The sequence below is a fragment of the Equus quagga genome, chromosome 7, assembly GCF_021613505.1.
Source record: "Equus quagga isolate Etosha38 chromosome 7, UCLA_HA_Equagga_1.0, whole genome shotgun sequence".
NCBI lineage: Eukaryota > Metazoa > Chordata > Mammalia > Perissodactyla > Equidae > Equus > Equus quagga.
This window is the reverse complement of record NC_060273.1, coordinates 30845437-30871856: the sequence shown is the minus strand read 5'-3', so window position 1 is coordinate 30871856 and position 26420 is coordinate 30845437. Positions and strand designations below refer to the sequence as shown.

At 55.9% G+C, this 26420-nt stretch overlaps 1 protein-coding gene across 4 annotated transcripts in view; it reads left to right on the top strand.

The window, feature by feature from the left end:
- The window catches only part of MAD1L1 (mitotic arrest deficient 1 like 1), a 413365-nt gene that overhangs the window by 2329 nt on the left and 384616 nt on the right, over positions 1–26420 (top strand). For all 4 annotated transcript variants that reach the window (XM_046666480.1, XM_046666481.1, XM_046666478.1 and 1 more), the window contains exons 3-9: positions 3325–3465; positions 6074–6253; positions 8829–8953; positions 9954–10035; positions 11372–11502; positions 11658–11772; positions 13932–13993. In XM_046666480.1, coding sequence (XP_046522436.1) covers positions 3325–3465; positions 6074–6253; positions 8829–8953; positions 9954–10035; positions 11372–11502; positions 11658–11772; positions 13932–13993 — 836 coding nt within the window. The remainder of the gene's footprint in view (positions 1–3324; positions 3466–6073; positions 6254–8828; positions 8954–9953; positions 10036–11371; positions 11503–11657; positions 11773–13931; positions 13994–26420) is intronic.

The following is a 26420-nucleotide window of genomic DNA, read 5'->3' as shown; positions in this document are numbered from 1 at the left end:
CGCCCTCAGGTGGGCCTGTTCCAGCTCCGCAGGGTTCAGGGGGTGCCAAGTGTCAGGATGGGGTCTCTAGGTGAGGACGCCCACTTCAGGTGGGCCTGTTCCAGCTCCACAGGGTTCAGGGGGTGCCGAGTGTCAGGATGGGGTCTCTAGGTCAGGACGCCTGCCCTTGGGTGAGGCCTGTTCAGGTTCCGTAGAGTTGAGGCAAGTCAGTGTTTCCGCAGTCTGGAGGCCAGCTGGCTGTCTCCCAAATCTCTGGCGTGAGCATTCACAGTTTAGGGACGATAGCTGGAGGCCATGGTCCGGCCCTGCGCTGTCCTGGCCTCCCGCCTGATTGAGCAGCACCCCGAGCGTGGGTCTGGTGCTCAGCAGTGCTCACACCAGTGAGCTCTCAGACACTGATGATAGGCTGGGGAGCCAGTTTATTCATTTCATCGAGGTGAAAGCCCAGAGTGTCTGGGACCGTGACCACCGGAATCATCCAGAAAACTGCTGGTGTCCTGGAAGTGTAGCGCCTGGGAAGGCTGCGAGGTAAACCCAGGTTCGTGGTCAGCCTCGCGGGAAAGTCAGGCAGTGGTGAAGGATCGGGTGTGTGGTGGTCTCAGACTATGGGGGGCATTTGCAGATATTGGTTTCAGTCTACCATGGGGTGACTTTTACAGTTTTATTCTGATTATAGTCTTATTTCACTTTATTCCAAGTTCTTGGCAATGCCCACTGCAGACACATTGTAAAGGGGTCGGGTCTCCTGAAGGACTTCAGGTTCCAGAGAGTTGTGGGGTCCGTGCCAGTGGGGCAGGGATCACTGGGTCCACACGGGGAGGGGGTGTGGTGTCTGCAGCCTTGCCCGGACCCCTGCCTCTCTGCATGGACAGCTGCGTCAGAAAGTCTCTGACTTCTCTGCTTGCTTTCCTCCTTGCCGTCGACCCTGCCTGTGTTCCTGGAGCTGTTTTGCGGTGACATCCTGGCCCGGAGGAACCAGGGGCTTCCTGTCACTCCGGGAGCCCTGAGGAGGCCCTTGCGGCGTTTGGGAGAACACGCTGGAGTGTGTGTGCCTCCATTTGCTGATTGGTTGATTTACTTATGTTTGTTGGGGGCTGACTTGCTCACTGCCCTTTTCTGGCATGGATTGTTCTTTGCTCTGAAATTAGGTCTTTTATATTTGTCTTTGGTGTTAAAACACTTTTTTTGAAGTAAAGGTGGTAATAGGTTGTAGTTTTTTTTGATGGTTACTCACTGGCAAAATAAGAAGGTGGCAACTTGGGTCTAAAAAAGTGTTATAATTTTATTGATGCAAATGTCTGGGGACTTGTGGCCTGTCAGAACTGTAGAATCTAGGATTTCAGAGGTCCCCAGTTCTCACTCAGTGCTGCTAAGGGCTTCCCCGGTTAGGGGATCAGTAAATGAATGGTGTGGCCAGAGTGAACTGGTTAGAGTCATGTGGCTGCAAGACCTGCCTCGGGGCCCTGACCTTGGCCCTGTCCTTGGCGTGACTTCAGCCAGGGGCTCGCTCTCTCCTGCCATGCCTCCCCCAAATGGCAGCGGAGGGAACTGAGAACCTGCAGGTCTGGGGAGCCTGGCAGAGAGATCAGTATGTCTCACCTGCCAGTGCCCTCCACCTCATTTCTTTTACGTTCCTGTTTCTCATTGAAAGTGTTTACAGTCTGCTCTGGTACATGTCAGTGTTGGCTTAAGTATAAAAATAGTGTTTCAGTTGTTTTCCTTCAGATACGGTCAGTGCTCCAGGAAGATGTGGCCCATTGACCCGTGTCTCTGGCACTCCTGGTCTCTGTGTCGTGGTGCCCCTGGAGCTGGGGTCCTCCTGTCCTTTGCGGAAGCTGGGCCCTAGCTGCAGCCACAGTGAGACTTGGAAGGCCAGTGAGTGTGATGCACGGTAGAGTTAGGAACCCCCAAATGTCGAGAGGTGGGAATTGAAGTGAGAAAATATCAGAGGGGTCAAGAAAGGTGAACTTGGGCCCCCCAAGAGTCGGGGGAGGTGGAGAGGAGGCCTTTTCTCTGGCCCGGGATTGCTCCCCCTTGGGACTGTTGACGTTTTGGGCTGGGTAAGTCTTTGTTTTGCAGGACTTTGCTTTGCCTTGTAGGATGTGTAGCAGCATCCCTGGCCTCCACCCACTAGATGCCAGTAGCAAATGCATACTACCACCCCCTCTTGGGACGGTCACCAATGTCTTCAGGCAGTGACGAGTGTCCTCAATTGAGTTGAGAGCCACGTGCTCTCGCCCTGCTCCCCGAACTTTAATGTGCATGTTAGTCCTCTGAGAATATGTTTAACAGGAAGATTCTGATTTGGTATCTCTGAGATACAGCCTAAGAGTCTGCATTTCTGTGGAGTCCCTGGGGGATGCTGTGCTGCTGGACTGCAGGCCATTCTTAGAGTGGCCAGGCTCTAGCCACGTGGAGAAGAGGCCCTTACAGTCAGTGATTCTGGGAAGCGGTTTGCCGGGTCTTCTGAGGCCCTTCAAGGCTTGAACTCACCTTTATTTACCTACCCTCTGTGAGAGGCTGGCTTCTAAGATGACCCCCAAATTCCCCGCCCCTGGTGGACCACACTTTCTCCCACTTAATCAAACACTTACTAGGTGTTATGGCAATGGGGTTTTGCAGATATAATTAAGATCTCAAACCAGTCGACCTTAAGCTAGGGAGAGCACCTGGTGAGCCGACCTAACCCGGTGAGCCTTTTCCTTCTGGGTGGAGAGAGCAGATAGAAGTCAGACGCAGAGCAGGAGAGGGCTTCCACGTGGAGATTCTCCCTGTTGGCTTTGGAGGGGGAGAGGAACATGGGTGGCGTCTAGGAGCTGACAGCAGCCTAGGGCTAACAGGCAGCAGGGAAATGGGACCTCAGTCCTAGAGGCATGTGCACGTGGACGAGGATCCTGAGCTCCAGGTGAGAACACAGCCTGACCGACTGTTGATTTTAGCCTGTGAGACCCTGATCAGAGGACCCGGCCGTGTGTGCCTGGCTTTCTCAACCGCAGAACTGACTGCTGATATACAGGGATTCTGCGCTGCTAAGTTTGTGGTAATTTGTTTTACAGCAGTAGGAAATTAACATACCCTCTTCTCTAAAAGAAGCCTACACACTGTCATCTTAAAGCACGCCTTCCTCTTCTCGTTCTTTATCATCTTCTCTTTGCTGCCTCCCCGCACCCATTTCCCAATTAGGGACCCAGTTTTCTTCCTTGTTCCCCAAGGCTGAGCGCAGGGCCTTATTGGGAGCTCGGTGAGGGAGTGATGAATGAGCCACTCACCTGTTTGATGCAGCTACTAAGGATTCTGTCTTTCCTTTGGGTGCGACCTGGTCAGTTGGAGGAACGGGCAGAGCAGATCCGCTCGAAGTCTCACCTCATCCAGATGGAGCGGGAGAAGATGCAGATGGAGCTGAGTCACAAGAGGGCTCGAGTGGAGCTGGAGCGAGCAGCCAGCACCAGCGCCAGGAGCTATGAGGTGGGTTCAGGTCTGCCAGCCCCTGGAGCAAGGGGGTCATGCATGATACCAGCCAGACCATAAGGAATAAGCGCCCTGCTGGCTGGGAGCCCAGGTGCTCCACCTCTGGTTTGCCAAGGCCTTCCTTATTGGGTCACAGACATCCGCTGTGCTTGACGTCCTCGAGGAGGGTGCTGTATGGGGGACAGCTGTGAAGGGATGGCTGCCCTGCCATGTCTACTCAGTTTGGTGCTCGCAGGCGTTCCTCTCTGCTGGGCCTCCTGGTTTCCCCCACCCTCTGGAAGAATTGGGATGCAGATCTTTCAGAAATACCAGGTGGCATGAGGGTGACAGGCTTAGAAACTCACTGGGTTGCGTGAGGGTCCCGGGTCCAGGCTGGGTCTTACTGATATCGGGCCTCAGAGCAGAGAGCCTCAGTTTTGAGAGCTGCTGCTTGCTGCCTCTGGCTTACCCAGGGCAGGCTGGGAAAGTCCACCCCCGTGTCACCCAGAGAAGGTGCTAGGTTGGTTACTTGGTGCATAAATCCCTCAGGCCCTTTGCTTTGAGTAATAGCACTTTGCCAGGGTTTTTCAATAAGTACTGATGAGTTGTGGAATTGCTGCCAAGATTCAGGCAGAACGTTGGACCAGAAAGTCTCTGGCCTCTATGCTTTCCCCAAGGATTGATATCTGGCCTCCTTCTTGCCTTACGTGGCATATTTGCACGCTGTCCTAGTCCCTGTAAGAATAGCTGATGTCTCCCGGGGTGTGATGCTAATAGGATGTATTCGAGCCCAGTATGCAGTATGCTGTGGTGTGTAGTGTGGACTCAGTAGCCCAGAGACATGGTCTGTGGGTGGGGTACCGCTGGTTCGGCATTGGCCCTGGTGCTATTCCGAGTGGTGTTTCTCTGTGAGGCGGGGCTTTCCCTAATGTTCTGGGTCATCCCAGGAGGAGGGATGGAGGAACCGGAGGGAAGGGTGAGGGAGAGGCCGTGGGAATCCTGCACGTATTGAAGTGCCTGGCGGGTGGCACCAGGGCCGTCAGACTGTAGGAGTGTGGTGTTGGTGCGCTGCCTTCACTCTCAGGCAGGAGGCATGGGATGTGGGCTATTGGAGTCTTTCTGGGTCATGAGTCCCTTGAGGACGGGGCCTGTCTTGACTGCCGTGGATCTCCAGCGTCCAGCAGAGGCCCGGGCACCTTGCAGGTGCTCAGCAAACGTTTGAATGAGGGAGGGATTGTTGCAGGGTTCCTGAGAGTCTTTCTTAGGGAAATGCAAGGGTGCAGGGCTGACTGAGCTTAATCCTGGGGCCCTCGCTGAACTGGGGCCTCCCAGGCACAGCTGCAGGTGACCCCGGAACCATCGGAGCCAGTGGATTTTAAATTGTTCCTCTGAGTCTTGGGCGTCTGCAGTGGTTTTTCAGGGCTTGCCGGTTTGGCAGTGGGTGAGGAGGATGGGTGTGTGGGGACCTCAGCCCTCCCACCTGGAAATATCTATTAGAAGGTGAGACTTTGGTGTCTGAGGTCTGGGGACCTGCCTCGACAGCCCCATGTGTGCTTGGGACTGGCAGGCCAAGTAGAGGTGCCACGTCCTGCCCTGGGCTGTGCTACCAGGTCCCTGCACAGCCAAAGCAGCCTTGCTCTTGCCTCGAGGAAGGGTCCCCTGGCTGTTTAGAGGCTGCACTTGCAGCTCGTCATGCCCGTGAGTCCTGCTGAGTCTTGGATCAGCTTCTTGAGGAGGTCAAGAACCATGTGTGCTTTTATTAAGCTCCTGCTTCACGCTGGCTGCAGGGCCATGGTGTAAGCACTTACTCTGGGTAACGTGGGCCTTGGGAGTACCTGGAGGTCCTTGGAGGGAGCCTCTGTGCTCTGCTTCCTGATGAGGGGTCAGAGGTCAGCAGGGTCAGGCTGCATGTAACCAGGACTCACTACCTTTGCCCCTGGGACTCTGGCTCCCACTTTGTGGTCTCTTTGCTCTCTGACTGAGGGTAGCCTCCTCAGTGGCTGACAGTTGACCCTTAAGACCCCCAGAGGTCATCAGATAGAGGAGTCTTAGTTCTGTTCCTTCCTTACCAGCACAAGCCACACAGCCTCCTGAGGGTATGAGTGTAGGGTGGCTCTGAAGGTTTGTGGGAGATAATGTGCCCTCATGGCAGATTGGGGCCCAGTGTCAGCTGTTCCCGTCTGCAGGCTCACGTGCACGTCACCTCTCCCTGCCTGGTTGTCCGCTCATTGAGGGAGTGCCGGCTCGTTGTAACGGAGGCCTGAGTGCAGTTAGATGAAGCTGCCGGTGCTGCCAAGCTCACGGGCTGCGTCCCAAGGCCGTCTGAGCGTGAGGTTTCCATGTTCCGTCTCCTCCCTGCAGACGGTCACTGTGAGCAGCCGGTTAATGACAGTATGGGGTGATGCATGTGGCGTGCCCTCCTGGAGGGGCCCGGCCTCTTACGTGTCTGCTGCCATGGCTGCAGCACTTGTGTTGGAGGCAGTCCTGGCTCTTGCCCTGGCTCTGCTGTTGACTTCATCGCTGGCTCCTCGGTGGCTCCTCTAGGTCTCGGTCCTGTCTCAAGGGAGCGGTGGGGTGGGGTCTCCCTGCTCTGACCCACTCTCACCACATTCTCCCCTCTTGGCAGCGTGAGGTGGATCGCAACCAGGAGCTCCTGACCCGCATTCGGCAGCTCCAGGAGCGGGAGGCTGAGGTGGAGGAGAAGATGAAGGAGCAGCAGGAGCGCAGCAGGCTGTGTAAGCAGAGCCTGGACGTGGCCAGCAAGAAGCTGCGGGAGAAGGAGGACAGCCTGGCGGAAGCCGGCGAGGTGAGGGCCCTGCAGGGCGGCGCGCTCCTGCGGCCGCTTTTCCAGGGGGACGGGTGCGTGCACTCGACTCCACTGTGGCTCCCTGATGCTTTCATTTCTTCATCTCCTTCCCACACAGGCGCCAACATTTTTTGCATACTTGTAGTCATAGTAAAAATATTAATTTTCCATTCTATGGTTTTCAGTTAATAAGTTGAGCACTTTTTAAGTCTTTGCAATTATGATTTTTAATGGTTGACTAACCCATATTTTGTCATCTCTAAATGTTTTGGTTTTTTCTACACACATGCTGATGTACGTATGTGTGCGGGTGGCAGCTAGCTTCCCGCACGTAGCCTCTTTGCTTCTGTTGAGTTATTTCATTGGGACAAGTCCCTAGGAGTGGGGCCTGAGGTGAGCAGTGGTAGCTCTCTGTGGCTTTTGCTGCCAGCTGGCGTTTTGTACTAACAGCATTGTTGAGCATTCGAGTTTCCCTGGAGCCTTACCTGTCGTGGATGGGGATGTTTTTTGGAAATTCTTGTGGTTTTTTTCTTCAGAAGATGTAAGTGGGTGCCTCTGGATTTGCATTTCTTTGATTATTAGCAAGGTCTATTAGCATCTGAGAATATCTTTAAAACTAGAGCATATACGATCTATAGTCCTTACTGTTTCTACCAATTGAAGGTTGTATACATTTTAGAAACAGAGCCCAAACGTTGATGCTGCTGGAAATTGGACTCTTCTGACCTTTCCTGTCCCTTTGCTGTGCTGCTCAAGATCACAGGAGCCGCGAGGAAAAAGATGAGACACCGCCGGGGGAGGGGCTGGGGGCGTGGGATCATTGGTATTCTGTCTCTGCCTGGTTTTCTCTACTTGATGGATCTTCGGAAGCAGGCTCCAGGTTATTTTTGCCTTGGCAACGCTGGAGAGCATGTTAAGGTTGTCCCCGCATCTGTCTTCTGATGTGGATGTTGGCAGGAGAGGAGCTGTGATCAGCCTCAAGACAAGTCCCCGCTCGTCCTTGGTGCGCTTGCTTCCTGTGCTGTGCTCTGGGAGGGTGTGGGGCCCATGGGCGAGGGCGAGTCCTGCACACTGTCCACTGGGGAGCAAGAGGGGAGCCCCTTCCACAGAAGTCGCAGCTGGATGCCAAATGGGGTAGCCTGGGAAAGGTCGTGCCGGTTGGGCAGAGGACCCTGAATGGGCACTTGGTCTAAGGTCGTAACAGCCCCTGCGCAACTGCGTTCTCTTAACGCGGTGCCCTGGTTCGTACGCTCGTCACTCTGAAGTCATCTTATTGATGACCTGGCTTCCCCATGGCTTTGTCCTCCATCGGGGGGCTGTCTGACCCTGTGCCCAGTGTGTGTTTATTGAATTCAGGAAGACTTCTCGAAGGAGATGTTCATTGTTAAATATATTTTTGGTACCTTTGTTCTTTTTTGATTCCTACACTGTTACTCACTGTTTTAATAAAGCAAACTGTGTTGATCAACAGTGTGTCAGCCTTGCCGGGGGCACGTGGGCAGACAGTGCTGGTGTGCTTACGTGGGTCCTGAGTTGGCGCAGGTTCTCGTGGGCTGTGGCTCGTTTGCAGAGGGAGCCCCTTGGGCACCACCAAGTGTTGTGCGCTGTGCCGAGTCTGCTGGTCCTTATTCTTGCCCTCAGTTCTCCTCTGCTCGCAGAGCCTGTGTGGCCGTGTTTCCTCTTGTTGACTTACAGTGATGCTTCTCAGTGGTCTGGATTTTCCTGTTGGCTTGACCGTCCTGCTGTCGTCCCCTGGGGAGGCCACAGGGGAGTGCAGTCACCAGAAGGTTGGCTGGTGAGGGTGCGGTCCCAGCTAAGGGTGGCGGTTCCGCGCCTGAATGTCCACTGGGCTTGCTGTCCTGGGGGCTCTGCTCAGGGACGGCCTCCCCAGGCCTCTGCTTCCCTCTCTGACCACTTGTGGCCTGGGAGCCACTCAGTCTCCACGGCATTCTTGCAGCTCCCCTCCATTCTGTGTGGCTCTTGTAGCGTTGTTCTGAGGACAGCCTCAACCCCCCATGTCCTACTTCTTGGCGGGTACTTGGCTGTGGTCCACAGGTAGCATCTTCGGTCAGTTGCTGGAGTGGTGCATGGTGTGGGGGTTAGGGAAGGAATTCCAGGCCAAGAGACGAGAGCAGGGTGTGGAGGAAGAACTGTGCAGAGCGTGCTGGGACTGAGCGTCTGAGGTGATGGGCCGTGGGACACCGTAGACACTCTGTGGGAAGGGACGTGGTCGGGGCCCAGGTATGGAGGCCCAGGTGCAAGGCCAGGCCTTTCTTGACCAGCAGCTGGTCTTGCTCCTGAGGCCACCTGTCACTGTGACCCAGTCTCTTCCTGTTGGCCTGTGGGAAATGTGAGGCAGGGCTCGGGCTGGCGCGCTCTGGGGTTGGGTTGAGGGGTGGTGTCTGGTCTGCCCCGGTCGTGTGTTCTGCGGGGGAAGATGGCTTTGTCTCTGTCCTCTGGAGGGGACAGGCTCTTGTGAGGGCATTTGTCCCATCCGTTTCTGTGTGAGAGGCCCACCTCCATCGTGCGCCAGGAGCCTCAGAGAGCGGCTCTGTCTGTCCCGCTCTGCTTTCAGACCATCAGCGCACTCAAGGGGAGGGTCTCCGAATTGCAGTGGAGTGTGATGAACCAGGAGATGCAGGTGAGGAGCCTGGAGTCGGAGAAGCAGGAGCTGAAGGAGCAGCTGGACTTGCAGCACAAGTGAGTGCGTGGGCAGTGGGCGGGGCCCCTTGCCAGGCGAGCCTGCCCACCACCCTGGACTGAGTCAGCCTGAAGGGGTGTGTCCTGAGCTGGATGTCAAGTTGTTAATGGTGCAGAAGGCCACAAACAGGAGGACCCACACTTGTTGTCGCGTGCCCTCTGGTCTGGGCACCCAGTGTCCATGAACATCATGTGTGCTAAAGCTCCGAGGATCTACACATGCCCTTCAGATGCTATCCTCCTTGTCCACAGGCTGTCGGGGACAGACACTGGGGTCTCTGAAGCCAGAACGATAAGTACCAGGACGATAAGTGCCAGGACAGAGCAGTGATTGAAATGTCCCAAGCACAAGAGGAGGGAGCAGTCATTTCTTCTCTCCCCGGAGAGTGGGGTGCCTGCTCGGAGAGAGCTCCTGGGGAAGAGAATTGTGTTTGAGCTGGATTTTAAAGGCTTGTGGGACGTCCCCTGGGGCAGGCGGGATGTGGTTAGGAAAGGACATTTCAGGCAGAGGGAGCATTGTGAGCAAAGGCACCGAGGTGTGAAAGAGCTTGCCTGGAGGTGAGGGCAGAAGGCTGGATACTCTCCCCGGGAATTTGGCCTTGACTTCAGCAGCTGTTGTCTTAGGAGCGTCCTGGCTGCTCAGTGGAGTCAGGGGTCAGTTGTGAGTGCGTCCTTGGCTGTGGCTGTTCCAGGGCCAGTGGAAGCTGCAGTTGTGAGCAGCTGTAGGTGGGAGGAGAGCTGTGCAGCACCAGGGCTGGAGAGGACCCTGCAGGTGTTCTGGACTTACCTGCCCTGTCCCCATGAGCAGACTGAGGCCACAGAGCCACTGACAGGGACCGGCGTCTGGGATCCTGGGGTGTCCCTGCACGGAGTGTGTGTGTGCATGCATGTGTGTGTGTGTGTGTGCGTGTGTGCCGACGCTGGAGAGCTTCTAGGATGAGGGAATCGTTGGCCTCACCACATACCTGTTTCTGCACATGATGCGCTTTTCTCTTCATAGAAAATGGCAGGAAGCGAATCAGAAGATTCAGGAACTCCAGGCCAGCCAGGAGGTGAGGGCAGACCAGGAGCAGAGGATTAAGGTGAGCTGCTCCGGGGCAGGGCCCGGCCTGAGTCTGGGAGGCGTCCCAGTGGTGGGCCCAGCCGTCCTGCCCGCGGAGGTGTTTCTGAGCTGGGGGTGTGCTCAGAGGCATCTGGGGACAGTCAGCTGCCTCTGCCCGCTGTAGCCATTTGCACTGCTTGATTGTTGGGGGCTGGGATGCCGCTGTGAATCAGAGACAGTTCCTGCTCCCAGGGAGTGTATGAAGACGGCAGCAAACACACAAAGGAAAAGTCAACATATGATGGCTTCAGGCCCTGAGGAGTGCCGTGAAGCGGGTATGCTAGCTCAGGGAGGGCGGAACACCTGCTGGCGTCAGACGGCTGGCGTGGACGAGGCCAGCTCTCAGAGCAGGTTGGCCTGACTTTGCTGTGGGAGGATGCTGCTATGGAGACGCACTGCCTGTAGAGTGACGGCCAAGCTCCGGGCCCTGCCGTATGACTGGGGGCTCCTTCCTGCCGTCCTGGCTCCGTCTCATCTGCATCCCTCTCCAGCTGTGCTCGCCTTGTCAGGTCTCAGACTCCCTGCTCCCTCCTCCCTCCGGTCTTCCACTGCTGCTCTCTGTGGCTTCGGTGATTCCCTATCCCCCCTTCCCAGCCCTCACCACTTCACACACCCTCAGCGTGTCTTCCCTGCCCCTCGTCTGCAGCCCTCGGCCCGCTTCTCAGTATTTGCTGCATGGCCTGATGTCTGTTTTTCCCACCAGACTCTAGGCTCTTCCCTGCAGAGACCTCATCTGTCTTCTCCATCACCCTGTTCCTGCTGCTTGTTGCAGTACCTGGACAGCGATGGGCCCCATTAGTGTTTGTCGAATGACTGACTGATTTGATCCTAGTCTCATACTCTGAGCCTTTCTTTGACTTGTCACTAACGGATGCCACCTATCTCCATTGTGTCCTAAGGGGACTAGAGACTGTAAGGAAAAGGCTGTCCTCACTGTGGAAAAGACTCAGTCATTACATGTGTGCTGCTAGAGGGACAGAAGCAGATCTTGCGTGAGGAGTGGGATGTTTACTGATCTGTCTGTTCAGGGAACCTCTGCTGACTGTCCTTGTGCCAGATGTCCGCTAGGGTCCTGCCTCCAAGGACAGCACAGTGCAGCGGCATGACGCCAGCCTGTGGTGCACTGTGGGGGCTACCCTAGAAGTGTACACTGAGTTCGCAGCACAGAGGGGCACACCTGGTGCAGCCCGGGCAGGCTTCCCAGGGGAGGGGGCGGGCCCCCATGGAGGCTGCTGAGGACCTGGGTCAGTTTGGCTTGTGTCAGAGAACTTTGTGGTATCCGTGACTTTCTCCTCTCTGTCCCTGGCCTCCGTCAGGATTTGGAGCAGAAGCTGTCCCTGCAGGAGCAGGATGCTGTGATTGTGAAGAACATGAAGTCTGAGCTGGTGCGGCTGCCGAAGATGGAGAGGGAGCTGAAGCAGCTGCGGGAGGAGAACGTCTGCCTGCGGTGAGGCGCGCCTGGGCCATGGGCTGGAGCCTTCCTGGCTTAGAGCTCAGGAGCGTGGGCCTGCAGCCCCCTGGGGGCGGTGTCTGTGCTCCTAGGGCTCCTGGACTCGTCCTGGGATGTGCGGCTGTTTGAGTGACTGTTTCTGGCCCTGCCAGGGAGATGCGAGAGACCAACGGGCTGCTCAGGGAGGAACTGGAGGGGCTGCGGCGGAAGCTGGGGCGTCAGGAGAAGATGCAGGAAAACCTGGTTGACCTGGAGCTGGAGAAGGAGGTGAGGACCAAGCCGGTGGGCTCTTCTCTGCGGGGTGTCCTCTGTGTCTAGACCCTGGACGTTTCAGTCTGACGTTCCAGCCGTCGCCTGAAATACCGAAGCTGCTGTGCTGGTGTGGTGGGCAGAATAGTGGCCTCCCGAGATGGCCACGTCCTGATCCCCAGAATTGTGAATCTGTTGTTTTACGTGGCAGAGGGGGACTGAGCTGTGCTGGTCAGCTGGCCAGTGGTAGGGAGGCGCCCCTGTGTTGTCCGGGTTGGCCATTGTGAGCACAGGTCCCCACAGGAGCAAGGGCGGGTGGAGGAGGTCAGAGCTGCGTCGTGTGAGGAGGACTCGGCCCGCTGCTGCTGGTGGCGTTGAAGATGGAGGAAGGGGCTGTGAGCCGGGGAGCGTGGGCACCTCTGGAGGCTGGAAAGGGAACGATTCTCCCCTGAGAGCTCCAGCAGGAGCGCAGCCCTGCCGCCACCTTGATCTTAGACCAGCGAGACCCGGGTGGTCGGACTTCTGACCCACACTGCTGTAAGATAGTGGATTTGTGGTTCTGGGTCACTCAGTAGCAATAGGAAAACTGAAACAGATGGCGTGTCAGAGAGAGGACATGGTGTGTGGGACCTGAACAAACGCTGTGCCCGCCCAGAGACGTAAAGGGACACCTGTGCTAAGTTTCTTCTCCCTGTGTCTGCTGTTGGGACTCGAGGGGGCCTTTCGTGGGACGATGTTGTAGAGGTGGTCATGGGACGTCAGTGCTGAAAGCGTCCCGCAGTCTTCTGGGCAGATGAGGAGACAGGTTCAGAGAAGCTCTCTGTCTTGCCCAGTACATAGGAGTTTGGACCAGAACTTTGGCCTCTTGGCTCCTGGCCCAGGGTCTTTCTGTCCTTCCGTACTGCTTCACCTCGCCTCTCTGGTTTGCCTGGCTTAAACCATGTCACCACTTCCTGATCGTTCCCACAGTCCAGTGGGAGAGTAGAAGTTACTCTGCTGTCTTCAGTGCTGTCAGCTGCTCCACCCGTCGGGTTCACTGCCAGCTGAGGGCGTCAGAGGGCAAGAGCAGAGTTCCGCTCAGTTCCTGGCTTCTGTAGGAACTTAGCCTGGAAAGACAACTCTGGAGCTGAACAGTTTTTTTCTGTGGATATAGTTTATTTTGAAACTGGTTAAGATTTTGGCTCTGGAATCACACTGCCTAGTTTTAAATCCTGCTGTGGATGCTTGCTGGCTGTGTGACTCTGGGTGAGTTACTTAACTTCTCTGTGTGTTCACTTCTCTGTGTGTACAATGAGAGAAATAACAGCATTGGCTGTAGTGATGAAATTGTTAACCAGGCATGTGTCCGGCGCATAACGGGCTCAGAAGATATTTGAGTGACTGAATGAATGCATTCATAGCACTGCACTCGGCTCCGGGCAGAGGCAACAGGAGGCCAAAGGCAGGTGGTTCCTGCCCTCACATTGCTCACATTCTGGAAGGTGACGAGACTCACGGGGCTCTGGGGGATGTGGGTCAGTGTGGAGCAGCTGTGAGATGCAAGGGCCAGCCTGCGGGCAGTGCCGGGCAGGGTGTGCCCACCTCCTCCTGTTCTTCGGGGCTGGCTGCCTCCCGCAGGGGCCATGGGTCCCAGTCGGCCGTGTTGGGTGGGGGAATTTGGCTGTAGGGCTGCTGAGTCCGCCTGCCCTGGGTCTTGGTGTCCTCAGGAGCACCTGGAAGATGGGGAGGTGGCAGGTCCTCGTGGTCAGGGCCCAGCGTCTGCTCCCTGGGCACAGACTCCTACAGGAGCGTCCCTGAGGCTGTTCGCTCCCCACCTGCATTCCTTTCAGCCGGCTGGGTCTCACAGGATTTCTGGGACCAGGAACGAAGGAGGCGTCAGCGTGCAGTGTAGCTTCAGCCCTTGGGAAGTGACCCGTCTGCTCCGGAGCAGACGTGGAGCTTTTGTGCATTTCAGTCAGAGATGAGTGCAGGCCCTCCAGAGGACCAGGGAGCCTTCGTGTCGTCCTCATCACCGTCAGTTTCTCGTGATGATGCTGGGTCTGGGCATCGATGTGCATGTGGTGGATGAGGACGGTCGGTGGGGATCTGGTGTGAAGGACAGCCGGAAGGTCGTGGGGTCCTCAGACAGGAGGCGGCGGGGGGCAGAGCTCTAAGTCTCCTCCTCCGTGTCTTTTCAGAGGCTGCTGGCGAAGCTGCAGAGCTGGGAGAGACTGGACCAGACCATGGGCCTGAGCATCAGGTAGGCGGAGGCGCTGGTGCCTCTCGAGTTCTCGCCTTCCCCTGCGCAGGGTGGGCCTGCCCCCAGTTCCCGCCAGCAGAGGCCCTGTCAGGGCTGCTGGGGAGCTTCTGCCGCGTGTGGCCGCTGTGACCAAGGTCTCTCGCAGCGGGAGGGAGCGGAGCTCAGGGGCTCTCCCCGCTGGAGCCACAGTGACCTCTCCTTCTGAGGTCGGGGCGTTCGCAGCCAGGTGGTGCTGGGCATTTGATGGCCCTGCGCTGTGGGCTTCGTTAAGGGTCTCTTTTTCGTATATGCTGAGGAAATGCTCTCTTCTGGGGGAAGTCATTCCTTATGAGGTGATTGTAAGGTGGGGGATGACCTGAGGTTTTAGGGTAAAAACGGAAAACGCCACAACAGAGGATTGTTGCCCCAGTCGGGCCTGCAGCAGCCTCCTCAGCTTGTCTTGGAGCTGCTGCCGCGGGCGAGTGGCAGGATGCTGAGTGGGAGGGCCAGGGCGGGGTGGTCCTTGCCTCTGCTCCCTGCTGCCCATCTCGTCTGTTCTGCCACCGTCCTGCTGGGGTGCCGCTGCCCCTCTTTCTCGGCATTGCTCTGCTGCTGCCTGTCCCTCAGGCCCCGGGACCTGGGGACGCCCTACAGACCGGCCTGCCCCAGCAGCTGTGGTGATGCCTGTTTGCTGCAGCCTGGGGGGCGGTGGAAGACTGCTCATTCTGGATTAGTCCTTGGAGCCTGGGGCACGGGGCCTGCGGTGTTTAAAGAGCCTTTTGTTTTATCTGCGCCTGTGATTGTAAGACTGTAGCTTCTTGGTGTCCTTCCTGCTGCTCTGGAAAACTGGGCCAAGACTGAGAAGCTTCTTTAAAGAGCTGTCCTGTAATTACCCTGTCGACTGCTGGTTCTGGAACCAGCGACTGCTCCGTGGGCGTTATTGACTCCAGTTGTCTGTCTTCGTTTTCCTTTTGCCTCGCTGAGTCGCAGAGGACAGATGAGGCTGCTGTTTCCCCTTGAACTGCGGCTGCAGAGCCCAGACTCCCGTAGTGCTGGCTCCAGGGGGACCTGAACGTTTGTGTTTCCTCCTGTTCTCTGGGCTTGGGAACTCGCGGGAGAGCTTCCCTCCTGCTCCCGGGAGATTCCCGTCAGAGGAGGAACCTCCGGGACTTCCTTCTTGTGCGAGGTCAGGGGCCCACACGTGCCTGGTCAGTCTGGCTGCTGGACTGTTGGAGCACCCAGCATGTGCACAGAGCACCCGGCATCTGTCAGGCCAGCAGGGCTGGTGCACAGCCAGCTCCATCTGGCCAGGATGGAAAGGGCAGCTGCTCCTCAAGCCCTTTGGTCCCACATCCACCCCTGAGGCCCCGCCCCTGAGTGTGGCCGGCACGCAGGCGGGCGGACTTTTGCAGGCTGACTGCCAGCTGGGGCGGGCGTCTGCTCAGGCAGAGTTCTGGGGTGCTCACTCAGCCTGCCCTTCGTGGCCAGGCCCTTGGTGGGGGGTGGTCCTGCAGGCTGGCAGAGGCAGGGGCAGCCTGTGCCCATGGTCAGCTTGGGGTTGGGCAGGAGAGGAGGGGCCTGCCTCCATGGTGGGAAAACAGATGGCGTAGCAGAGGCTGGGATCTTGCCCTGCTCTCCCACCGCCGGCGTGCCCTCTTCCAGTCTCTGCCTGGCTCTGGGCCAGCTCTCTGGTCACTGGAGAGGAAGTGCACTGCCTTCCTCACTCTGCTCGTGGAGATTAACACCCCCGTGCGCATCACAAGTGCCTTACAGACTGCAGAGGGGCCTGCTGGGTCCCTTCTGAGGGCCAGCGCTGCCTTCGAGAGAGGCACGTGGAGCGGCCTTGGTGCCCCGTCTCCTGCGGCCCCTTGGTGGGGATTTTCCTTCACGGGCTTTGTGGCCGGTTGTGCCTGGGCCGCTTCCGGGGCCACCTTGGAAACCTCACCTCCTGCTCCTCACCTTTCCTGGCCCCGCTAGGCATTTGGGGCAGCCGTCACCTCCAGCGACTTGTGCTCTGCTTAAGTGGGTATGTGTGTCGGATAAGAGGCGTGGGTCGCAGACCTGTGGTGTGGGGTGTGAGTGTGACCTGTTCTTGGAATCACCTGGAGAGCTTGGTACAAACGTGGACGCCTGGGCTGGAGCCAGGCCCCGTGGGTCAGCCCCTCCAGGCGCTGCACTTGAGTCTCGGGATGGCCTTGAATACTTTGAGGAGTTTGGCTATGTTTTTGCTGGGTTTTGGGCAGTTATTCGAGATTTCCAAGCAGGGGGTGACTTGGCGGAGCTCCCAGTTAATAAGTTCAATATGGGGGTGGGAAGCGGCCGGGGAGACTGAGGACGCAGGGAAATGTTGGGGCTCCATGCTGCACCTGGGGTCCCTGCAGGGGGGTGTGAGCAGGAGAGGGGCACTGTTTCGGGAGGTGGGTGGACAAGGAGGGAGCTGCTGTCTGGGGGCCTCGGTCTGGTGGCCAGAGGTGGGATCTGCCGGGAGCAGCTCCAGGGTGGGCGCCCTCCACCCCTCGTGGGGTCAGCGCAGCGGGCGGGCATGGGCCGTCTCAGACCCTGTTAAACTGCGGCTGGACATCTGTCTGGCCCCAGCTTGGCCCCTGTTTGTTGTGGGGTCTCTTTTACGCCTCAGTTTCCACATCTGTAAATGGAAGGGCTTTTCTAGAACGTTGATTTCTCACCATGAGTTCGTGATCCGTCTGAGAATCTGATGACAGTCGCCGACTTTCTCCTCGTGCACAGGCACATCTGTGTGGGTGCGCGTAGACGCCGTGTTGCGTGTAGTTCGGGTCCCACTCCTGAATGTGGTCAGCCAGCCCCAGCTGGCGGCAGTGAGTTGTAGTCCAGCGGGCGCAGGGCAGCAGGAGCTCGAGGGGCTGGAGGGCGTTTGCACCTGGCCTGGTGGGCTTGAGTCTGTTGGGCCCTTAGGCCCAGGCTGCCATAATTTTGGGACTGAGGCTGCTCATTTGGGGCATGTCGTGACCCCAGCCTCCTGCCTGTGTCCAGTGTCCCCGTGGGTTTCTGAGAGCTGCCACCACTAGGTGGCATACCCCCCTTGGTGATCCTGCTTCCTCGCGGCCCAGGGAGCTGCCGGGTTCCACGGAGTGGCACCGGTCCGTCTGGACTCCAGGTTTTAGGCCCTCTGCCCTTCCACCATGGGACTTCCTTGCCAAACCAGGCTTTGGTGAGCAGGGGTGTGTGGAGCCTGTGGTCCTACAGTTCCTGCCTGCCTCTGGGCAGCCAGCGGCCTCTGTTGACTGTCCCACACCTACTCTGTGCTTGACCAGGCTCCTTAAGATCCTCACAGCCCTGGGGTCTGTGAGCTTCTGGTGCTTTAAACCAAGTATTCCCTGTGTGGGCTCTCCTCTCCGGACAGGGCCTGTGGCTGCGCTCCGCTTCTCAGAGGGCTCTGTGGCCTCGGGAAGGTTAGGAACAGGGATCAGTTCTAACCCATGGAGAGACCGAACCCCTGAACAGTCTACATGGCGTGACAGTGGTCACCCTCTTCGTAGTTTGGCATTTCTTACATCCTGAGGAGCCAGAGATGCTAGGAGAGGTGGATCAACCAGTGAGAACCTCCAGGGAAGCCCCCGGGCTGAGTTCCTTCTCTGCCAGACAAGCTTGTCCACCCTTGGTGTTGCCTGACTCCTCGTCTCCAGCACATGGGTCATGTGGGTTGGAGGCAGTCTGGGCCTCACGACTTTGGGAGTCATGGTGCTGGCGGAGGAGGGGGGCCTGTGTGCTCGTGGTGGACGCTGGTGTGGGCAGCAGGGTGGGCGAGCTTGGTGGTGGGCCATGCTTGTCCCAGGGCTTTGAGAGTTGGGCTGAGGGATTTAGCAGCCGTACAGAGGGACTGTGGTGTGTGGAGACTGCGACGTGCTGAACTTCATCCCTCAGAAGTGTGGTCTCTCTGGGGAATGGCATGAGGGTACTGAAGGTGGACAGCAGGAGACATCCTTTGAGGTCTCTGTCACCTAGGCAGGACTGCGTGGGGCACTGGAGAAGAAGGAAGAACTGAGGGAGGCCGGATGGAAAAATTATCTTCAGAAAATTAACTAATGTAACTTACTATTTCAGTAGAATACAGGGGAGAAACGTGTGATCATCTCAATAGATACAGGAGAAGCATTTGTAAAAATCCAGCACCCATTCCGCTGAAAAGCCCGCAAACTAGGCAAAGAAGGGAACTTCCTCTGCCACATGACTGTCATCTGCAAACCCTACTGCTAGAGGCGCTCTGGTGGACGAAGGCTCCCAGCACTGGGGCGAGGCGGGGCGTCTGCACTCACCCCTCCCGGCTCACATTGTGGGAGGTCCTACCCGCTGCAGCGGGGGAGAGAAAAGATGCGCAGACGGAGAGGAAGAACAGAGACGCTCTATCTGGAGATGGTGTAATTATGTAGAAAATCCCAGGGAATCAGAAAAAGCCACTAGAACTAACAAGAGAGTTTAACAGGTTCACAGGATACAAGGAAAATACACGAAAATAGATTGAGTTTCTGTATCCTAACAACAAACAATTGGAAGTACATGCCAATTACAATAGCATCAAAGAAGATGAAATACTTGGGGATAAATGTAACAAAATATGTGTAAGATCTGTACACTGGAACCTACAAGATGTTGCTGAGAGAAATTAAAGAAAACCTAATGACGATATTGGTGGTCTAGTGGTTAAGATCCGGTGTTCTTACCCCCCCAGCCTGGGTTCGTGTCCCTGTCAGGGAACCACGCTACCCACCTGTCGGTTGTCAGACTGTGGCGGCTGTGTGTTGCTCTGAAGCTGAAAGCTCTGCCACCGTTATTTCAAATACCAGCAGGGTCACCCGTGGTGGACGGGTTTCACTGGAGCTTCCAGACTCAGACAGACTAGAAGAAGGACCTGGCCACCCAATTCTGAAAAATTGGCCATGAAAACCCTGTGAATAGCCGTGGAGCATCGTCTGACACAGCGCCGGAAGATGAGAGGATGGCGCCAAAAGACCGGGCAGGGTTCCGCTCTGTTGGGAGTCGGAATCAACTCGACCACACCAACGACAAAATAATAATATAAATAAATGGAGAGATCCACCGTGTTCGTGGATCGGAAGGCTCAATATTGTGAAGATGTCAGTTTGCTGAAACTGATCCGTACGTTCAGTGCAGGCCCCGTCAGAGCCCCAGCAGGCTTTTTGTAGAAGTCGACAAGCGGATTCTGAGATTTCTGTAGAAATGGACACGACCTAGAATAGTTGTAACGGTTTTGAAGAACAAGTTAGAGGCCTTACGATGGCTGACTTCAGGACACACTATAAACCGCATTAATCGAGACAGTGGCAGTGTGAGGACAGACATAGAAATCAATGGAGCAGGATAGAAAGTTCAGGAATAACCCGAGACTGTAGAGTCAACTGATTTTCGTCAAAGCTGACAAGATAACTCAGTGGGGAGAGATGTCTTTTCAACAGATGGTGCTGAAACAACGAGACATCCACACGGACAAATACCGATACCTCATACTGGACGCAAAATTTTACTCACTGGGGCGTAGACCTGAATGTAAAAGCTGAAACTTCTGGAAGCTTGGGTTTGGCAAAGAGTTCTTAGGACACAAAAAGTATGAACCATAAATGAAGAAAACTGATGTTGGACTTCACCAAAATTAAAAACTTTTGCTCTCAAAAGACACAAGAAACAGAAGAGGCAAGTCATGGACAAGGAGGAAATACATACACTGCATATGCCTGACTGAGGACTTGTATCCGGAATATATAAAGAGTTCTTCTGGAAGCTGGCCTCAGGGCCTGATGGTTGAGTTTGGTGCGCTCTGCTTTGGCAGGCCAGGTTTGGTTCCCAGGTGTGGACCTGCACTACTTGGCGGTGGCCATGTTATGCTGGTGACTCACATACAAAATAGAATAAGATTGTCACAGATGTTAGCTCCTCTTTTTGCTGAGGAAGATTGGCAACAGATGTTAGCTCAGAGCAAATCTTCCTCAGCAAAAAACAAAAAAAAGGAGAATTTTTCCAAATCAATAAGATGACCTGATTAAAAAAATAGGCAAAAGACTTTGAACAGATAACTTTAGAAAAGAAAATATACAAATGGTACATAAGGACATGAAAGATCATTGACATCATGAGTGGAATACAAATTAAGGTGACAGTGAAATATTATTACAGATCCAATGGAATGGTTAAAATTAAAAAGATTGGCCATCCCAGGGCTGCCCTGGTGGCGTAGTGGTTAAGTTCATGCTCTCTGCTTCAGTGGCCTGGGGTTCGTGGGTTCAGATCCTAGGTGCAGACCTAGCACCGCTTGTCAAGCCACACTGTGGTGGCATCCCACATAAAATAGAGGAAGATGGGCACAGATGTTAGCTCAGCGACACTCTTCCTTAAGCAAAAAGAGGAAGATTGGCAACAGATGTTAGCTCAGGGCCAATCTTCCTCACAAAGGAAAAAAAAAGAGAAAAAAGAAAAAAAACTGATCATCCCAACTGTTGGTGAAAATGTGGAGCAACTGGAACTCTCCTCCATGGCTGGTATGAGTGGAAAATGGCAAAGCCACTTTGGAGATAGTTTGGCAACTTTCTGTACATTAGGACCCAGCAGTTCCTTTCCTAGATATTTACCCAAGAGAAATGAAAATGTGACCTTCCAAAGACATGTCCTTGAAGGTTCATGGCAGCTTTACTCATAATAGCAGGTGGAAATAGTGGAAATGTCCCTCGGTCGGTGGATGGGTGAGTGGCTCTGGTGGGCCCCCCCAATGGCATACTACCGAGCAGTAAGAAGGAACGGACAGCTGCTCTGTAGGAAACACAGATCTCTCTCACTGAGCGCGAGAAGCCAGACTTGCTGAGTTCACACCATATGATGCCATTTATTTGGAATTTTAAGAAAGGCACAACTGACCTGTAATGACAGAAAGCAGATGAGTGGCTCCTTAAGTCTCTGGTTGGGGTATGCTTGGGGGCCTGTGGGCCCTCATGGGGTGCTGGAGATGGCCTGTGACTCGGTCATGGTGGCAGCTGCATGGGTGTGTGTGCCCTTGTGTGTAAGCCACACCTCGGTCAGGCTGGTCCGTGAGCCCTGAGGAGTGAGCTGCCATGATCAGCTGTGAGGGGCGGGAAGCCTCGGGGGTGGCGTGGACTGAAGTCGGGTGTGGGTGGGCTTGTGCTTTTTAAAGCCTTCGTTTTGAGAAGGAACCCGTCCCCTGAGCTTGTCGAAGGCCTGTGGGCAGCGGGACGAGCCCAGGCTCTGTCTGCCAGTTTGCCTGTGTCTTGGGGACTTTGGACAAGAGCCGTGGGGAATGGCTCTGCGTGAGACCAGGTGTGGGCTGTAGAAGATCCGCTAATTTCAGATGGTTGATTAGAACAGAACAGAACAAGGGCGTGGTGAGCCCAAGCCCTGCGGGCGGGGAGGAGCCGGAAAGCGGAAGCGGGCTTCATCCCTCCCCATCTGTGGGGTCCTCCCCAGGCTTCCCTGGGCCACTGCTGCCTGGCGGGCAGCTGGGGGATGCTGCTCCCGCCCCCAGGCAGTCTGGGCGGGCGGTGCCTGCTGAGGGCCTATGTCTTCCTGGAGCTGTGTGTGAACACGCAGGCTCTCTGACTGGGGCTCCTTCTGCAGCTCCACCCTCAGCCTTCTGTTTTCACAGCGTGTCCAGCAGCAGTTCTGCCCGGCACAGACAGCTCTACCGAGTTACTTTACAGCGTCCCAGCGTTCTGCAGTGTGGACGGACTCGGCCTACTTTAGCCCCCTCTCAACGGACGTTGAGGTTGTTTCCAGTGGAGTGCAGCTTTCCTTTTTTTCCCGATAAGCAGTGCCGTATTGGTTGGATAAATTCTTAGAAGTCAAATTTTCACCTTGAAAGATAAATACCTTTGGAATTGATAGATACTGCTACGTTGCGTCCCAAAAATGTTGTCCTTCTTTACATTTGCATCGTAGTATATGTGCACTTCACTTACGTGGGAGCAGAGATTTAAAGGCACGTGAGGAGGGCAGGGCTGTCCAGTGGTTTGGCTTTTCACAAGTTTACTCAGCAGTTCATACTGGGGACCTTAGTAAACAGGCATGGGAGGCATGTTGAGCCCGATGGGTCAGCCTCCCATTTTGTAGAGGAGATAGTTGGCTCGTGGCAGGGATGCGCCTCTGTGGTTTGGCTCCTCCCCTGTCCCTTTGGGCCTGATCCTGGCCTGTTTCAGTCAGGCAAGGGTGGGCGTGACACCTGTCAGTCAGCCTGCAGGTTTGAGGGGATTGAGGGGGTGTGGAGGATGCTGGTGCCGGGGAGACGGAAGGGCAGGCAGGTGTGCTGGCTCTGAAGCCTGCAGCTGCACCCCTGAAACTGCTGACCCGTCACCTGGAGTGAAAGTTGGGAACCGACAAGTGCTGACCTGGACACTTCCCCAAAACGTTTGTAGGCTGGCCAGATATCAGTTCTTGGGGACTAGTTTCCCGAGGCCAATTAGGAGGACAGTGATGGGCAGGGTGTAGTTTTCTTCCAAGAAGGGGTCTTACTGACCAAACTAGACTTCTTTATTACCCTAGTTACTGTGTTCGCGATTTCTGATTACCTAGGTATCGGGTTGGTCGGTACCAGGAGCGCTGTTGGTGCTGGGGAAGGTGGCGAGCTGTCAAGCATCTGGGTCCGTCTTAACTGGGCTTGGTTTGGTTTTCTTTGAAGGTGCGAAAGGAGGAGGAAGGAAGAATGGTTTACCTTCTGTATACTTGTGAGCAGGCCCTTTCTTCTGTCTTGCATGCTCGTGCCTCGGCGGGCTTGGCCATGTTCATTCTTATTGTTCATTCCTTCACTCATGTGTTCACCACGAGCTCATCTCATGGAGCCTGGGGTCTGGAGAGGGGCCTTCAACCACATCTGGCGCCTCCCTCGGACCTGTGCATCTGTGATGCGTTGGCTCCCGGAACGTGTGTCCTTCCCACAGAGGTGTGCGGGCAGAGGCCGGAGACTTCTCTTCGCATCCTCGTGGAGGCCAACGATGAAAGCAGTTGTTTCCCTGCATTGACTCTTGGCCATTAAATAGCAGGTCATTGTCCTGGCGGCTGAGTCCCGGCTTCTCTCTGCCTTGGAAGCTGTCTGTGTCTTTACCGGTTATCCTCAGTCTTAAGACTTGTGACTTCAGAGCAGGGGCTTGTGTTCGGAGCCTCTGTGCCTGGCATCCAGGGGGCATTTAATAATCAGTGCACAGGTGAGTGAGGGTGTTGTAGCTGCTTTGTTTTTGTGCATTTGCGTCTGTGGTTAGTGGTGACTTAGGGTGGGGCCTCTTTTGTCTTGCTTGGCTGCTGTGACAAGGCCCTTGTGTTATTCACGCTGTTGTGTCCCAGTGGGGATCAGAAAACAAGTATAGAGAGAGCTCCCTGACAACTGTCGTTCTTTTAGCTGCAGCCTCACCCAGGGCTCCGGGAGCAGCCCCTGCCCTTCTCCCGCTCCCTGCTGGGGTTTCCGATGTGAGTTTGCAGCAGTGTTCGCTGGCCTCTGCCTGCTCGCACCAGTGGATATGTGCAGCCAGGTGTGGAGGGAGCAGCAGCCCTGACGGGCTCGCTCTCCCGCAGCGGGCCCAGCTGTGGCTGCCTGAGCGAGCTGGAGGGGAAGTTGCTGCTTGGCCAGTAGCTCTGACAGAGACCCCAGTCTGGGCACAGTGCTGTCCCCTCGGACTCGCATGCTCAGGGCAGGCCATGTGGCCGTGGGCCTTATAGCACTGTGGGGAAGATAAGAGAAATGTTCTCCAGCAGAAACTCTCCGGACTCTTTGGGGCTGTGCCCCCGCATGTGCTCGCCCTGGGCCCTGGAGACAGCAGGCACTCAGTGAAGCAGGTCCCGGGTGGCAGTGTGTCTGTAGTTCTGTGCCTCTCATCTTGCTCTCGAAGCACTTTCGGGGGCTTTTCTCCCAGCTTTGTAGATATGGCACTTCTACTTCTGTACCTCCTTTTAAATTGATTAGGATCTAAAGCCAGATAGTAAAAGGACTTAGACAAATTAGGCTATGCTGCATTCCCAGGGGATTGTTTTAGAGCAGGAGGCGGCATCTCTGGTGTCCTGACTGAGTCACACTTGGCAAGTGCTTCCTTAAGTCCTGTTTGGCCCCAGACCTCCTGGGGATGTGGGAAGATCCAGGCTTCGCCCTTGTTGGTGCCCAGGTCCCCCAGTCCCCAGGCAGCATCGGGCGTGTCTTGAGAGAGGACCAAAAGGGAGGAGGCTGCTGGGGTGGCTGCTGGCAAAGGGACATGTGAGGAGGACTTGGCCGGGGCTGAGCGCAGGTGAGCAGGAGAGCTGAGGCCTCCTCTGAGCAGCCCCCCAGGGCCTGTCCTGCCTGGGAGATTTTCCCAGCAGCCACCATGGACTTTGGAGAGCCAGTCTCGGGCAGGCTGCAGGGAACAGTTGGGAGGTATGGCAGTCGCATTTGGCCTGGGCTTCCCCGCCTGACAGCCTGAGTGTTACCTTTGAGGCCTGGAGGAGTGGCCTGTACTGCATTACCCAGGGTCATCCAGGGGTTAACTGCATGCAACCCGATCACTGGTGTCCTTTCTCATGGCCAGTGCCATTTGTGTCAGAAGCTGAAAGTCCTCTTCCTTCTGCCCAGCTTGGCTTCAGTTCTCTCGAGGGCAGAGCAGATGTCCCCTCAGTTTTGAGCATCCCAGAGTCTAGGGTCGGTCAGGCCCATAGCCAACTCCTCCCAAGGCTCCAGCTCCCTCTTCTCCTTGGTGAACTGGCCGCCTGGGAACATGGGCTCTGATTCTGCTGAGACCAGTGGGGGGCCAGGGGTGGGGGCCTGAAGGGTGGGCTGGCCTTCATTAGCATTAAGTGACTGAAATTGGGGAGCTTGCGTGCCTGAGCCACGTCAGGGAGAACAGGTTCTTGTTAGTGGAGGAGAAGAGCATGATCATTTAAGTAACAGAGGACCACAGCTCAGGGCTGTTTCGGGGCTGCCGATGGACTTGGAGATCTGATTCACTCCTGTTTTTCCTCTGTAGCGTTCCCGTGTCACCGCGGTGCAGAGGCCTGGCCTCCCTGTAACCGAGTGTTTGCATTTGGGCATCTCGGGATTGGGGTACTGAGACAGCCATCGATGCCTCTGTGCCACACCCACTGCAGCTCTGACACTGCGTAGGCTTGTTTCAGGCCCCGATGGTTATGGGCATGGTGTCTGGGCCCGTCTGGCAAACACCTCCTCAGACTATTGCGTGTGGCCCCAGCAACGCACAGGCTCTGGCTGTCGCCACAATGGGCTCTCGTCTAACAGGAACCGGCCCTTGGCAGGCGGGAGTCCTAAGGATGAGAAGAAAATGTCCCAGGTCACGGGGAGGGGAGAACCAGTGTGGCTGGGTCCTGGGGAGGCGATGGGGGTAGAGATAGGCGACGGCGGCCCCTTGGGGTTTGGCGCTGCTGTGGCAGAGGCGGGCCCGGGAGGCGTCGCTCTGGAGCTGTAGTTCCTCCTCCCCTCGGCCTGTCTGGGGTGCACCCTGGGAGGGTGGGTGGCGGGAGGCATGAGTGGGATCGCTCTCACACAGACCCTTGGCCTTGTGCAGGGCTCTGGTCAGTGGCTCCTCTTGCCCTTACGTCTTTGTGAGGGTTTGGTTTCATGGAGGATTTGTTGCCAGTGGCCCAGGAGAGCTCTCTGTCCCCTTCATTTTGGTCACTGTGTGCCCTAAAGCTGGAGGACGAGGAACTCTGTTTTAAAGTTCTTTGCATTCCTGAGCATGTCAAGCACGTCCTGCATCAGGTTCCACTTACGGCCTGGACGTTTCCTGTGCAGAATGTCCATCCTCCTGTCTGTAGCAGGTCCCTCTCAGGGCCTGGGTGTCTGGTGACTCCTGGCTTTGTGACAGCTGTGACAATGCCTTGTGTCTCCCGGGCCCCTGCTCGTCCAGGCTGCAGTGCAGGCTGGGGCACCGCGTGGAAGAACCCTCTGCAAGAGTGAGTTCAGGGTCCAGGATGATGGTCCCGCTTAAGTAAATGGCAAGGTTGGCTTTCGGACAACCTTCCATAAATAGTATTTCGTTTGAGATGTGGACAAATCCAGGAAGAGTAGAAGAAAGCAAGCTGTTGAAATTTAAAAAAATCGTTTTAGAAACTAACCTAAGGCCAAAAAGCCCCAGCAGCCCAGCAGCGTGGTGACGCCTAACGTGCGCATGGAGGGTTGGTGGGGGACTGGCTGCGCTCTCCATGGAGGCGGGACTCTGCTACGTCCTGAGGGGACCTGGGTTGCGTAGGTATCCCCTCGTCAGTGTCCTGGGAGGAGGATCTCAGGTAAAGTTTCTTTGAGATAAAATTTATGTTACAAAATAGGTAAAAAAGAGAAAAACAGTGGGGGTGGAGAGTGGGAGGAATTAGATGAAACAAGAATGGCAGAATCTTGATCATTTTGAACCTGTGTCGTGCAGGAAGTTGATCGTACTGTGATGTTCACTCTGTGTGTGCTTGGAGTTTCTCTAATAGGCTTCTT